Source organism: Canis aureus, chromosome 25 (assembly GCF_053574225.1).
Source record: "Canis aureus isolate CA01 chromosome 25, VMU_Caureus_v.1.0, whole genome shotgun sequence".
NCBI classification, from domain to species: domain Eukaryota; kingdom Metazoa; phylum Chordata; class Mammalia; order Carnivora; family Canidae; genus Canis; species Canis aureus.
The window spans coordinates 14,876,881-14,891,823 of NC_135635.1; the positions used below are offsets into that span (position 1 = coordinate 14,876,881).

General features: G+C 42.6%; 1 protein-coding gene and 1 long non-coding RNA gene across 4 annotated transcripts in view; one reads left to right on the top strand and one right to left on the bottom strand.

Moving 5' to 3' along the window:
* Positions 1-826: 826 nt before the first annotated feature.
* On the bottom strand, positions 827-4,146 carry LOC144297609 (uncharacterized). The gene is made up of 4 exons (XR_013364570.1): positions 3,849-4,146; positions 3,482-3,582; positions 1,640-1,699; positions 827-997 (listed from the first exon to the last, which is right to left on the bottom strand). It is a non-coding gene; the product is annotated as an uncharacterized LOC144297609 (long non-coding RNA).
* Positions 4,147-4,300: 154 nt separating this feature from the next.
* CPNE8 (copine 8) overlaps positions 4,301-14,943 on the top strand; it is a 320,247-nt gene continuing 309,604 nt past the window's right edge. For 2 of the 3 annotated variants that reach the window (XM_077870491.1, XM_077870492.1), the window contains exon 1: positions 4,301-4,518. In XM_077870491.1, the coding sequence (XP_077726617.1) occupies positions 4,382-4,518 (137 nt within the window). In that variant the 5' untranslated portion in view covers positions 4,301-4,381. The remainder of the gene's footprint in view (positions 4,519-14,943) is intronic. The other variant, XM_077870490.1, reaches the window with a different exon arrangement.

Genomic DNA, 14,943 nt, shown 5'->3' on the forward strand with positions numbered 1-14,943 from the left:
TTTAGTAAATGAAATTTACTTTTGGCTTTTAGCAATTCTGAAGTCATTCATATTATTTAAATACACTTCAATAAGTATAAACTTTTTATTAAAAATTCTCCAAAATAAAAGTTTAAGGAAATAGACATGCCATATTTCAGGATGTTTATTAGGTCATTAAAAATATTTTTTAAGTTGAAGTTCTTTAAGTACCGTGCTGACTATATTAACAAAAAGTTTGAATATACTTTAAAAATTGTGTCATTTAAAGCTTGCTTCAATGGGATGAATTTCCAAGTACTGAACTTGAAAAAAAATCAGCAAAATTGAAATAGTGTTATAATGATGCATTGGTTTTCTTAGGGCTGCTGTAAAAAATTGCCACAAGTTGGTTGGGTTAATACAACAGAAATTTATTCTCTCATGGTTTTGGGATCAAGGTGTTGGCAGGATCACGCTCTACCCAAAGGCTCTAGGGAAGATTTCTTACCCAACTTGTGTAGTCTCTGGTGGTTACCAACAACCCTTGGCATTCTTTGCTTTGTGGTAGCATAATTCCAATCTTTGTCTCTGTCTTTACATGGCTTTCTTTTCTGTGTGGCTGTGTGTCTCCACATCTTTCTCTTTTAAGGACACGAATCCATTACTGATCGACATTAAAGAAAATCTAAATAAATGGACAGATGTAAAATGTTCATGGATCAGAAGACTAATTTTTCACTCTTCTTTAAGTGGTCTATAGAAGCCATACAATCCTAATCAAAGTCTTGATAATATTTTTTGGGTAGACATTGCTCAGCCGATTCTAAAATTTACGTGGAAATGCAAAGAAACAAAAATGACAAAATAATTTTTTAAAAACATTTATTTATTTATGAGAGAAACAGAGAGAGAGGCAGAGACACAGAAGGAGAAGCAGGGTTCTCGCAGGGAGCCTGATGTGGGACTCGATCCCTGGACCCGGAATCATGCCCTGAGCCAAATTCAGATGCTCAACTGTTGAGCCACCCAGGAGTCCCTGACAAAAGAATTTTTAAAAAGATCGAAGTTGGTGAAGTTATACTACCTGATTTCACAAGATATTATAAAAGCTGCAGTGATTAAGACTGTGGAATTGGTTTAAAGAAACATAAATAGATCAATGGAGTAGGATAGAGTGAAGAAATGGACTCGTTTATGATAAATTGATTTTTGATAAAAGTGCAAAGACAAGTCAATAGAGAAAGATTTGTCTTTTTAACAAAGGTGCCAGAACAATTTGATATTGATGTGCAAAAAAGAGAATTTTGATTAAAAAAAAACCCCTCAAATTAATCACAGGTTTAAATGCAAAACCTGAAAGTTAAAAACTTCTAGAAGAAAACGTTTAAGATCATTTTTGTGATCTCAGATTGGGCAAAGATTTCTTTGATTCAACACCAACATTATAATCAATAATAGATAAAGTTGAATAACTAGATTCATCAGAATTATAAATTTCTACTCTTTGATAGACTGTTAAGAAAATGAAAAGATAAGCCACAGGCTGACAGAATTTATTTTGTAAATTGTATGTGATAAAGGATTTGTATACAGAATATTTAAAGACCTCTCAAAACTCAGGAATAATAAAACTAATAACCCAATAAAAATGGGCAAAAGATTTGAATGGACACTTTACCCAAGAAGATATCCAGGTAGCAAATAAGCACATAAAAACAAGTCATCAATCCACAGAGACCTATAATGACAACATCATTAGTCATTAACCTACTCTAACACACCTATTTCAATTGGCTAAAATTTCAAAGAGTAACAACAATAAGTATTTTTTTAACAACAAGTATTGATAAGGATATGAAGCAACTGAAACTCATATAATGCTGTGGGAATGGAAAATAGTAGAACTATCTTGGAAAACAGTTTAGCAGTTTCTTAAAAAGTTAAACATTCACACTCCTTTTGGCTCAGCTATTCTACTTCTCGGTATTTACCCAAAAGTAATGAAAGCATATGTCCACATAAAGGCTTGGGCATAAATGTTCACAGCAGTTTTATTCGTAATAGTTCAAACTGGGAAGAAACTAAAATGTCCACTAACAATTTGTGGCACATGTGTACAATGGAATACTAGTCAACAACGAAAAAGAAATGCACTACTGATGCACTCCACAATGTGGGGATAAACCTCAAAAGAATTTTGCTTAGTGGAAGACGCCACACAAAAAGTATGTGTTATATGATTTCATATAACATTACAGAAAATGCAAACTTATCTATAATGATATAAAGATTTCAAAGTCCTCAACTTTTATTTCTTCAGTAGGTTTCTATGAAATAAAATCTGGCTACCTTAAAAATATATATATGTAGGTTTAATGCCCCAAATTAATTTTGGGCAGCAGAAGAGAAAAGTCTGGAGTTACTATTTTAAAGTTCTCAACTTTTATTTCTTCAGTAGATTTCTATGAAATAAAATCTGGCTACCTTAAAAAAAAATATATATGTAGGTTTAATGCCCCAAATTAATTTTGGGCAGCAGAAGAGAAAAGTCTGGAGTTACTATTTTAAAGTTCTCAACTTTTATTTCTTCAGTAGGTTTCTATGAAATAAAATCTGGCTACCTTAAAAAACATATATATGTACGTTTAATCCCCCAAATTAATTTTGGGCAGCAGAAGAGAAATGTCGGGAGTTACTATTTTAAAGTTCTCAACTTTTATTTCTTCAGTAGGTTTCTATGCAATAAAATCTAGTTACCTTAAAATATATGTATATGTAGGTTTAATCCCCCAAATTAATTTTGGGCAGCAGAAGAGAAATGTCGGGAGTTACTATTTTAGAATCCTCAACTTTTGTTTCTTCAGTAGGTTTCTATGCAATAAAATCTAGTTACCTTAAAATATATATATATGTAGGTTTAATCCCCCAAAGCAATTTTGGGCAGCAGAAGAGAAATGTCTGGGGTTTCAGGATATTTCCAAAGAGTAATAAACTACAGGTTCATCAGTGATAGAAAAAGAGAAACAGAGAACCTCTGGATTTAAGGGATGACAAGGGGGGTGGGCTGGGAGACCTGGAAAGAACACCCAGAGTGACCCGAGGGCAGGATCTCTCCCGAGAGCAAGGCAGTTGCCCACGCGTCCTCCCGGGCACCCCCGCGGATGCTCTAGTCAGGTGGCTGCAGGTGGGTTACCAGGTCAGGAGCGGGCGGCAGGTTCTTGGGGGGTAGGGGGTAGGGGGTGGGGGGGACACAGCTCCTGTGAGAGCTGGGCGGGCGCCTTAGGAAGGCGCCCCCCCCACCCCCCCGTCTCCACGCCTCTGCCCCGTTCTCCGTCGCCGCCTGGTGGCAGGTGCCTGGGGACCCGCAGGCACGCTGGGGGGGGTGCGGGGGCGGTTGCGGGGGGCGGGGTGGTGGGGGTGCCGCCGGTCGGGACCTCCCCGGGCTTTGGCCGCTCCGGCTCTCCGGCCCCCTCGGGCTCCTGTCTCTGCTTCCGTCCGCCCCGCTTCTTTGGGATCTTACCTGCAGGGAGTCGGGGTGCGCGAGCTGCGTTCATGGCCGTGACCTCCGGGTTTCAGGACCTCCACGCATTTGCAAACGGGGGGGGGGGGCGCAGAAGAGTCCTGACCGTAGGACGACCGTCCCAGTTAGTTAGACCCCGTGTTTCGAGGAACTGAGGGCCGAGGGAAACCAGGTGGCCCTCCTAAATCCGGAATAGCACCCCCACCCCCCACCCCCCCATTAGGGTCCGTCCTGTGCCCGCCTTGTCCCAGATACTGATGTGTCCCTTTACCACCGCGCACACAACCCTGGAGGCGTCCTCGCGTCCCATGGTCCCAGGGAGAGGGCAGTCCAGGAGAGGAGACCCCCGCACCCCAGCGCGGCTCACCTGCCGAGGGCAAGGTGGGGGGGCGCTCCGTGGGCTGCGGTGGGGACCAGCGGGGCGACGAGGGGTGCACCTGCCCGCGGGGCTTAGGAACACGCGGAGGCGCCCACACCTCCAGCTCCAGCCCGGGCGGGCGAACTGCGTGACATTCCCGTCCACACCTGATTGCCAGGAGGAGGGGAGTCGAGGCCCAGGGGGCGGGAGGGGGTGTGTAGAGGCGGAGACAACCCCCCCCCCCAAATACCCCCAGCGGCGCGCAGAGCCCGGCTGTCCTAGACGGTGGGGGCCTGGGGGGGGCTGTCGCCCGCCTGGCGGGGGGGGGAAAGGGGGGCAGGGAAGCGGGGAGCCCCGCGCGCCACTTCCCCGCAGCCTCGGCCTGGGCCGGGACTGGCTCGCGGCTCCCCCGCCCTCCCCTCCCCTCCCGTCCCCTCCCCTCCCCGCGCGCTGCCTCCGCCCTCCTGCCTCCGCCTCCACCCTGAGCCCCAGCCCCGTCTGTCGGGAGCTGGGCTCGGATCCCGCAGTCGCCCGAGCTCTGGATGTGGGCGCCGGCCGGGTCCACGGCGCCTCCGCCCGAGATGGACAGCCGCTACACCAGCACCGCGGGCATCGGGGACCTGAACCAGCTGAGCGCCGCCATCCCCGCCACGCGGGTGGAGGTGTCCGTGTCCTGCAGGTGAGCGCGCCGCGCTCGCGTCCCTCCTCCGGCTCGCCCGGGCGCCCTGCGGGGGTGGGAGGTGGGGGTGGGGGGTGGGGGGGCGAACGCTCGGGCGACCCCGAGGCTTTGCCGGCGCGAGAAGTTGCGGGGCGACCGGGAAGCCGTGGGAGGCGCCCCCAGCTCCGGGGCACGGAGCGGCTGCTGGGCTGCGGAGCGGAGACTTTGCATTTTCTTTCTGGGAAACGCTGTAAAAGTTGTCGGCTGGGCTGTGACTCAGCGGCGGGAACCCCGGCCGCCGCCCACTTTGCAAGCCCGTGTTTCGTCCCAACCCCGAGCTGTGTGGTTGGGCGCTGGCGGGAATCCAAGGGCCGGCGCTGCCCAAGGCGCGGGTGACCGCGGCGCGCGGCGGCCCGGGACTCCCTCGGCCCGGCGCGCGCAAGCCCGGGGTTCCACGGTCGGCTCGCACCCGCGCAGCCTCCTCCCCACCCACTTCCTGGAGCCTTCCCGCCGGCCTTCCCCCCTCCCTCTACCCTTCCGGGCTTCTCGCCTTCCCTCTGATAGGTAGAGCTCTCGGCTCCAGCCCCCTTTGCAGGCGACTGCGTGCCTTACCCCCCAAATCTGGGAAGTCACGACTTGGCTGCCTGCGAGTAGCCCCAGCCTGAGCGCTCCTGAGAACTGACAGTCTGCCCGAGCTCGGTCTGTAAATTTCAGCCCCTTTGCCTCACGTTGTTTGGGTCAGTTTCCCTGTAAAGAAGGCAGCGTAACTGCTATATCGCGCAAGATTTTGAAAAGGAGGTGGGCGGACCTTACTAAATCGATAAGGGCCACGGGAGAGGGAGAATTTGCATGATACTGACTCTGGAGTCCACTCCCTTGTTTGCACACTTGGATCTGTCCCAGCGGAGAACTCTCCTCTCTCTTGCTCCAAGATCGCGCTCAGTGCCCTGAATTGCCACCCTACCCCCCCCCCCCCCCATTCCTTTCCTTAGCAAAATGTGCCTTGAAAGAAACGAACCTGGGGAATCTTGGATGTAAAGAAACCCCGAAACTGACCATGCTGTCACCCCAGTTGGATTCGATTTTTGCATTTTCAGAAGACGGAGTCTACAGCCTAAGGAATGGAATTTTCTTTTTTTGTGTGAGTGGAAATTCAAGCACCGACAACCTCAGCAGAGGTGTTAATTAGGGGACAGCCTTCAGCTACCCCTGAAACCATGTCCTCTGATCGCTTGCTTCCTCTTCAGGCTGACCTCAAACTGTGGAAACAATGCTGATAAGGATAGCTAAGCTTGAGCTCTTGCCTTACCAGTGTTCATTGCCTTAAGGGCTGCCTGAGATTTCTTCCTGTCAATTGAACAGGTGAAGTTATATGGAAAACTCTCCGCAGACATTAATTTCTAGGCCTTTTTCTATTCTCTGAAGCTGCCTTTGGATGCTCAAGAGAGGTCCTTACTATCCACACATATTGCATGGCCAAAGTCCTACAATAAAAGCATTTTCTAGAGTTCTTCTCCTCTGCTGAACATGCTGCAAAGCTTGAATGCCATGTGGCGTGTTCCTGGAATGAATATAAAAATGTTACAAATTAAATCTGAATTTCCCAAAAGCTCTTTAGGACTGATGGGGATCAATTATGCCTTCCCTGGTCTTTCTACCAATGGGATCCACATTTAACCACTTTTGTGTGTGTGTGTGTGTGTGTGTGTGTGTGTATGTGTGCGCCTGCGCCAAGTGTGCTAGGAATCTTGTAGTTAATTGGCTTTAAGCCAGTTTGTTTAAACTTGATATCTTGGACTCGGGACATTCCCTTGTTCTAGTCTTTTCTTCATACCATTGATTTGTTGTCTTGTTTTTTAACTTTTAATTTTCCGAATTAAGAAAAATAAAGTCCTGAAATAGAACTCAAGTACTTAGAGTACTTACATTGCTGGGAATTGAATCTTGTAAACATAGATGATGTCCTTTGGGCTTTGGCGTGACGGACCCAGTTACAGATTCTGGCTCTGTGTTACCTTGGAGTTTGTACTTACGCTGAGCTTCCTCTTCTCTAAAACGAGGAAGATTATGGTATTTATGTCATATAGAATGATAGCAGAGTTTAATAAGAAGATGTCTGAAAAGTGCTCACACAATTGTAGGACACAAAGTGTTAAGAAATGTTAGCTATTGTGATATTGGACATAGTATTTATGGAATAAATATATTATATATGCTTCAGGTTGGAATTCTGTACTTTAGTAAGTTGGTAAAGAAGACCGGGATAGTCAGCCTTGGGAAGCCTGTTCTCTCTTTCTTCTTTGAGTAGGATAAAGAGTTTATATTCTAGGATGTTTTAGGGAAAATTTCAGTTAGCAACAAGGCTTCATTGTAGGCCCCCCTGTCTTACTGTGGGCAAGCAGAATGAGGAATTCCCTTGCCTTTCTATGTTAGAGACCTCTGATGATTCGCTGACACTTAAAAAGCAACTCAGGAATAGAATCCCTTTTGATAACCTCCTTTCATTGTCCCCAATCTGAGACCTTTAAAAATCTTTATGACGTTTTCATCTTCATTTTGGGAGAGGTGAGAAAATCAACAATTGAAGCTTGAAGCTAAATATAATTCGTGGAGATCATTTAGTCTATTCACTCACCAAGTGTTTAATGTCTTTTATATGCCTAGCATTAAGCCATGCTCCGTGACAAATGCAAGAGGAGTTCTCTGAAAATGTGAAGTGTGGTTGAGAGATGAGTATTACCTAACACACGATTATGTAGGACTGAATCCAAAGTTGAGGTTCATGCACTGAGAATCACTGTGCAGTGGGGTGCTTAGAATGTACCACAAAGAGGAGATGGGGCTTGAGGGGAGGCAGGATGGATGGGCATGGTTTGCAATAGAGAAGAGACAGTATGACATGGAGGTGGCTACAGGCTTGGTGTGTTAGGGTGACAAGTCCACTTTTCTAGCTGTTTATGTAGAGACAAGCTCCTACTCTACGACTTCCCCTCAACCCATCGTTTCGTTCTCCTAGCATTCATTTTTCTTCATTATGTTAATTCATCGATTTTTTTTTAAGTTAATTGGGTTACCTAATTAAAATGCCAGTAGCTGAGATGGTACAACTTGAGGAAATAAAATAACATTTACAACATTCTCATTATATTCTGAAGACAAGTTAATTAGAATGAGGTAAAACCAATGGGAAAAATAATATGTAGTAATCACCCATTTCCCTGGAACTTTGGTTTGGGGAACTATTTCTAACACATTATCCTGGTCATTTTCTCTGATTGAGAATGTAGTTTATCCATTGAAAAAAGCTGTGAGAGCATTCTGTATTTCTAGATTTTGTAGGTTAGTCATCACATGTAAATTCTTTCACAGCAGTAATCTTATAAAGGTGGTAAAAGCAACTTTAAACACTCACATTGAAGGAAGAACACACAATGGGAGCTACTTTGTGCTGGACATTCTGTAAAGTCCCGCCTGACCTGGCCATGACTCTTGCCTAATTTACCACCACTCCTCACATGAACACTGTGACTGAACATGGTCTAACATGTTCTTATATGCTAAGACTGATGACAGATAAATGTGGCTGCAAAACACAAGTAAGTGGTACAGTCCCAAAGCATGTGTTGTCATCCCAGTGGACTGAATCTTCTTTTCCTGTGGCGCTACACACGTGCCAATCTCTGCCCTGAACCACCCCTTCCTCCCTTCCCCCTGTCTTTTTTTTTTTAGTAGTTTGTGCTTCTTCTTCAAGACTCAGGTCAAAAATTTCTCTTTCTCCCAAAGTGGATTTTGTTTTTCCAAAGCAGCTCGTTTGTACCAGTATTATGGTTAGATTATAATTCTTGGTCTCTGATTTCACCTTGAGGGCAAGTTTTGTTTCTTTCATGTCCATGTTTTCTGAGCCTGGCACAGAATATGTAGTCAACAAATGCTGGGGGCTGAATAAATCATCTGGCATGGGGAGGGTTGCTTGCCTATTAAAAAACACAGACCTCTAGGTCCCCATACTAGATCTGCTCTCAAAATCTCTGGGACTGGGACCTAAGAATCTGGACTTTTAACAAATTTATCATGTGCTGATAATACACATTAAACTGGTTACCTGTTTAATGAGGAAATGACTGACTAGTTACTCCATCTGAAGTAGCAATACCTGCCTTCCTCAGGTATTAGGAAATACTTTTCAGGGGTGTGCTGGAGCTGGCCTAAATGAGCTTGAGACTGGAATTTGCGCACCGGTTGTTAAATAAAGCAATTATTAAAAATTAAATTATATAAACCTAAATTTAGATAGATTACTTTTTAAAACAAAGTTAAAACATACTCAAAAGTTGTCACTTCCTAATTATTTTACTACATTTTACTATTATCTATATTATCTATATTAATATAATAATATTATTTTATCTTTATTGTCATCTGTGCTCTGTCTTTTTAATCAGTAAGGTGACAGTGTTATGCAGTCATGTTCTACTGCTCATCCCTTCAATTCCTGTTCAGTGAAGTCACGTTGGTAGATGGAAGTTGGCCGTGGTGGGAATATTTACGCCATGGAAACTGGCAAAAAACACTAACAATCAGGGCTTGTTTTGTTGTTGTCTGCACTTAAGACATTCTGTGGGAATCAATTGGCTCTATGGAATTTATGGTAAAAATATCATATGTACTATTATTATCCAGAAGTTGTGTGCTCAGCTACACATCCTTGATGTCAGTAAAATTTATAACAAATTATACACACATGAACACACACATCTATGCTTTCAGCATTTTTTTTGGAGAGCTCATTTTTAAGCATATATTGCTTGCATACACATTACTGTTGATAGACTTTTTGTAAAAGATTATACAAAGGAAAAAGCTTGCTCCTGTTGGACTCTCACTATTAGAAATGACAGTGTCAAGGTCAGCACAGTTGTGGTCTTGCTTCTCTTTTTGGAATAAGTGAGGCTGTCTGGTTTCATAATCCATGAAAAGTTGTGACAGCTTGTATTGTGAATAAAACAGGAAGATAACTGAAGTTCTATATGCTCTTTGCCTTCTCCTTTTCACGTTTCTTTCCGCTTCCTTACTCTCTCTTACCTTGAAGACTTTTTTTTTTTTCTGTTTCTCCATCCGCTGGTGGTATATACTTTGCCAGTTTACATGTTACAGTTCCAGTTCCAGACCACCTGGGAAAGCAAATGGGTATTGCAAGAGAGAGAGAGAATCTGCTTGGTCCGGCGGGGATTGGCCCAGTTTGAAGCAGATGCATTCACTGTTCTGATTATCTATGGTGAAAAAATGAAAGAGTTCAAATACAGCAATTGGGGTTTCCACCCCAGTCCCTGATGGTTTATCTCTTAGATGTAATCTACTTTTTAGTTGTTTTTTTTTTTTAAGATTTTATTTATTTATTCATGAGAGCCACAGAGAGAGGGGCAGAGACATAGGCAGAGGGAGAAGCAGGCTCCCTGTGGAGAGCCTGATGAGGGACTTGATCCCAAGATCCCAGGATCACGCCCTGGGCCAAAGGCAGACACTCAACTACTGAGCCACCCAGCTACCTCTCTACCCTTCTTTAAAAAAGACAAGAAGTTGAAGTTAGTGTGTAAATAGGTTTCAAATGATGTTGTTAACTGAAAAATTATATTGTTGCTATAAGCTCGGGAAACTAGGATGCCTGTTATCATGTTAATAATAGGTAAACTGAGGACCAAGTGTGGCATGACCTATTGGCCTATTCTTCTGGCTCTGTCATTCCTGAGGTCTTGTGGTTCAAAACTGTAGTGAACCTGCGGTACTTTTTCAGCCATTTGAGTCTGTCTTAGCCCCAGCCTTTCAGGAATATTTGTACTAGGGCACTTCTGGACTTAAAGCTTAAAGTCTCAATCTGAGAGTTGCTCAGGTAAGACGAAAGCATTACTCATGCTGTTGTTCCACCAATATTGTGGTCTGCTCTGTGTTTTTTAGCATTTGAGGCCTGTGTTGTTCTAAAACAGCCCTGGGATATAAAGAATGTGAGTCTAGAAGCAATTCACAAAGCAAGGCCCTGAGAGAGGGTGTAAACGGATGTGCTCTTTTAGATGATTTTTGTGGCATAACATTAGGTGGAAGCCTGCCTTTCTTATTTGTATTTACTCAAAGCAAGGAAGAAAAACAGTTCCTCTCAAAGGGGTTTTATTCAGTTGTTACCCTGTTTTATAATAATAATATTTGCTTATTAGAGCCAGTTTTACTTAGTCTTGAAGAGCATGGGTCTGGAACTAGACCAGTTCTACCACTACTAGTAGTAAAGCCTTGGAAAGTCACTTAATCTCTCTGTTCCTCAATTTCCTCATCTGTAAAGTGGGAAGAACAACAGCCCCTATGTCTTGTATTTGTTTTGAGTGTCAAGTAAGTTAATATATCTATAGGAGTGAAAATACTACTTTTCGTTTTAGTTAAGCACTCAGAATTACAAATGAATATACATACAAAATAAAAATCACCCACTGTTCCATTAAACTCTGAATATTTAGTTCATTTCTCTTGTATTTACAAGGTCACATTTATAGTCCGCCCTTGTGTGTGTGTGTGCATGTGTGTGTGCGCGTATGCTCACACACATTATATAAAGGAATCATACTATATTTTTTCTACAATTTATCTTCTGCACTTTTCGTTTTTTTAAAAGATTTTATTTATTTATTCATGAGAGACACAGAGAGAGGCGGAGACATAGTTAGAGGGAGAAGCAGGCTCCCTGCAGAGAGCCCAATGTGGGACTCAATCCCTGGACCCTGGGATCACGCCCTGAGCCAAAGGCAGACCCTCAAACCCCTGAACCCCCCAGGCGTCCCTATCTTCTGTACTTTTCTGTTTGTTTTAAATTATGTATATGTAATGTCATTAGGTTTTGGAAAAATAACCCTCTATGTCTGTGAAGTAGTCTATTTTATGGGCATACTGTATTTATTTAACTTTTCTCTTATTTTCCAAAATTTATTTCGAAAAGTTAACTATTCAGAGTCATGCTAATGAGCCTTCTTATTCATGAACACTTAACAACAGCTATGACTTTTTTTTCCTGGGGATAGTTTTCTAGAGCTGCAGTGATTAATAAGCTATTTTCTCAAGGGGATTGTAATAGCTTATTTTGGTTGTTTTCCTCCTATTCCTCTTTAAATAAGCAGAGTCAAGTCTAAACTCCTGGCTGTGCCTTTCTAAATACTTTTATTCCCATGAGGAAGTTGCATTTCAAGATTAATGAGAATTTGGGGCAGCAGAGTATAGCGGCAAGAAAATGGAATTAGGAGTCAGACAAATGTCTTTAAATCCCATTTTTACCCTTTTTGGAATGTTATTTTGGGTAACTTATTTCAACTTTTGGAATCTCATTTCCTAATCAGTAATAGAGAAATGACTTAAAAACCAAATTAAAAAAAAAAAAAAAAAAAACCAAATTTATAGGATTATTGGAGAAGTAAATGAAATACAGTCTATGAAGTGCCCAGTATTGTGCCTGTCCCAAGACAAGCCCGTAATAGCTGTTAGTTTTGTTTCAGTTTTTTTTTTTTTTTTTTATAAATATATTACCAGCTGGCATACAAGCCACATAGAACGCAGGATATCTCTATCTTGGACAAATTTATAATTAATTTGGGGAGTCATAGAAACATGAAATCCAAGGTGACATAAAGCCGCATATTCAAGATGTTACGTTATAGTCCAGCCCCTGTACCTACATGTGGAGAAGGTACAGAAGAAGAGTGTGGATTTGGAAATTCATAGGACGTTTCTACAGATTCTACTACATGGCTCCCCCCACACTAACACACCCAATTGGTCACGTGGACCCAATGGGATTTGACAGATAAGAAGTAGTGTTTGACAACAAAGTTTATTTTATTTTTTTTAAAGATTTTATTTATTTGAGAGAGAGTGAGAGAAATAGCAAGCATGAACAGGGGAGGGGCAGAGGAAGAGGAAGAGGAAGACTCCCTGCTAACTGACTCTGGGCTCTATTCCAGAACCCTGAGATCATGACCTGAGCTGAATGCAGACACTCAACTGGCTCAGCCACCCAGGCGCCCCAACAACAAAGTTAGAATAAAAGCACATTCTAGCACATTCTTGTACCCACCAATAAAATCAACAAACTCACATCTAGACAGTTCTTTCATGTTGGACATGTGATAAAACATCCAAGTAGATGAGAACACCGGCTGAAGGAGGATGAAGCTTTTATTGCCAGTCATTAAGTAAGATGTATTTTTTTAAAAAGATTTTTATTTATTTATTCATGAGAGACACAGAGAGAGAGAGAGGCAGAGACACAGGCAGAGGGAGAAGCAGGCTCCATGCAGGGAGCCTGATATGGGACTCGATCCTGGGACTCCAGGATCACACCCCAGGCTGAAGGTGACACTAAACCGCTGAGCCACCGGGGCTGCCCTAAGTATTTAAAAGGTGCCCTGCCTTAAGGGCACTCAGTGTTCGTGACCTGACACACAATACCTTGATGTTTTCAAATGAATGACAGACATCAATGTTAATGCCTCTTCAGCCAGGGACATTAGCTCTTGGGTATTCTTGTTCAAATTATGAGACATTTTGTCTATTGTTTATTGTATAAAGAATAATACTCCAAACATTGAGGGAATTGTCAGTTAACTTTGTGAAACTCTGGGGCACTTGGGTGGCTCAGCGGTTGAGCATCTGCCTTTGGCTCAGGTCGTGATTCCTGTGTTCTGGGATCGAGACCTGCCAAAGGCTCCCTGCCTCTCTGTGCCTCTCATGAATGAATAAATAAAATCTTAAAAAAAAAAAAACAAAAAAAAAACAACCCTCGTGAAACTCTAAAGAAACAAAATATCAGTGACAGTCCCCAGGAAGTATTTCTATTTCTTAGACTGTACAATGATTCAATCATAAGCTGTACTAATGAAGTCAGGAAGGCCCTGGACCTTCGCTCTGTATTTTAATTAAAGTCAAAATCTAAATCTATGTGAGACAACCTGGAAAACACTTAACCTGTGCTAATTTACTCAGCCCTCCCAACAGTTCTCTGAAACAGGTGATTTATGTCCTATTTTATGGGTGAGGAGATTGAGGTTCAGCCAGAGTTTAAATAATTTGGCCTAAATCCCACATCTAAGGGTGGCAAGGTTGAGTTTGCAATCCATGTATGCCTAATTCTTAGGTATGTACTTCTGTCCACTAGCCATACTCTGGCATCCTACTGTAAGTTATGTCTTTTAGGCTTTAAGGGTGGGATTCTTTTTTATCGGTATCGGTGTATTGGTGACTGAGGAGAAATGGGAAAATCGAGAAACACGATTAGAACAGGTGATATAAATACCATCACAAAGAGGAAAACAGAATTCTTCTGTGCTTTTTCTATCTCCAGGTGGGGAAAGCTGTGGGTAGAACAGTTCAGATGAGTGGCATAAACCTTAACAATTTGATGTTTAATTTCCAAGTATTGATTCTTACCTCTTTTCTGCCGCTGAGTTACCTAATGAAGCTGTGGGAAATTAAGTAATGAGCGGACTATTTAACTAGGAATCAGCAGGCAGGGTGAGATGAAAGCTAAATGCCGGACAAAGGTGATGGACCAGGTAAATGAAAAGTAGAGGGAGATTAATTGAATTGACTATGTGACATTCATACTTACTGCTGGAATTGAGAGCTGACTGCAGGCTCTGTCATTTCAGCCCTCGGCTTTCTTAGTAATGAGGAAGTCACCACTTAACTTGCTGGCTTTTCAATAATAAATTCCAGGGTTCCTTTCGTGACAAACATGCTCTTTAGAATTCCACATAAATAAAATAAGTATTTAGGTAGTGAAAACGTCAGCGTGGTAGTCTAACTGAATTGTGATGTGACTTTGTACAAGTCAGTATTTTCTACTTTGCTAATTAGCTGCACATACTCTATATTTAAATAAAACAAGTGACACATTAATTTTATTAGGAATAATCTCAACTGGCAGAGAGTGCAGTCAACTAGGTATGATTATAATTGTCATACCTGGCTGAAACCAACACATTTCTCAGCCTTAGTAAGTCTAATAGTGGTTTTAGAATCATTTTGAGGATTTTGTTTCTCACTGCTCACAGATCCTCATTATTGTGTCTTCTTGAAGTGTATGCTGTGGGCATTCTTACAAATCTTTTTTTTTTTTTTTTTTATTGGTGTTCAATTTACTAACATACAGAATAACACCCAGTGCCCGTCACCCATTCACTCCCACCCCCCGCCCTCCTCCCCTTCTACCACCCCTAGTTCGTTTCCCAGTTTTTTTTTTTAATCTAAATGTACTCCTGTAAAGGGAATATCACATTATTTGTGGTTGTCTAGGTAATTGAAAGCTCAATCATTCTTCTTTAATGTCTTCAATAGGTTTTTATGTTTCCCAGCTATAAAGCAAAGAATGAGAGAGAGAGAGAGAGAGAGAGAGAGAGAGAGTTTTGAGCATAGCTC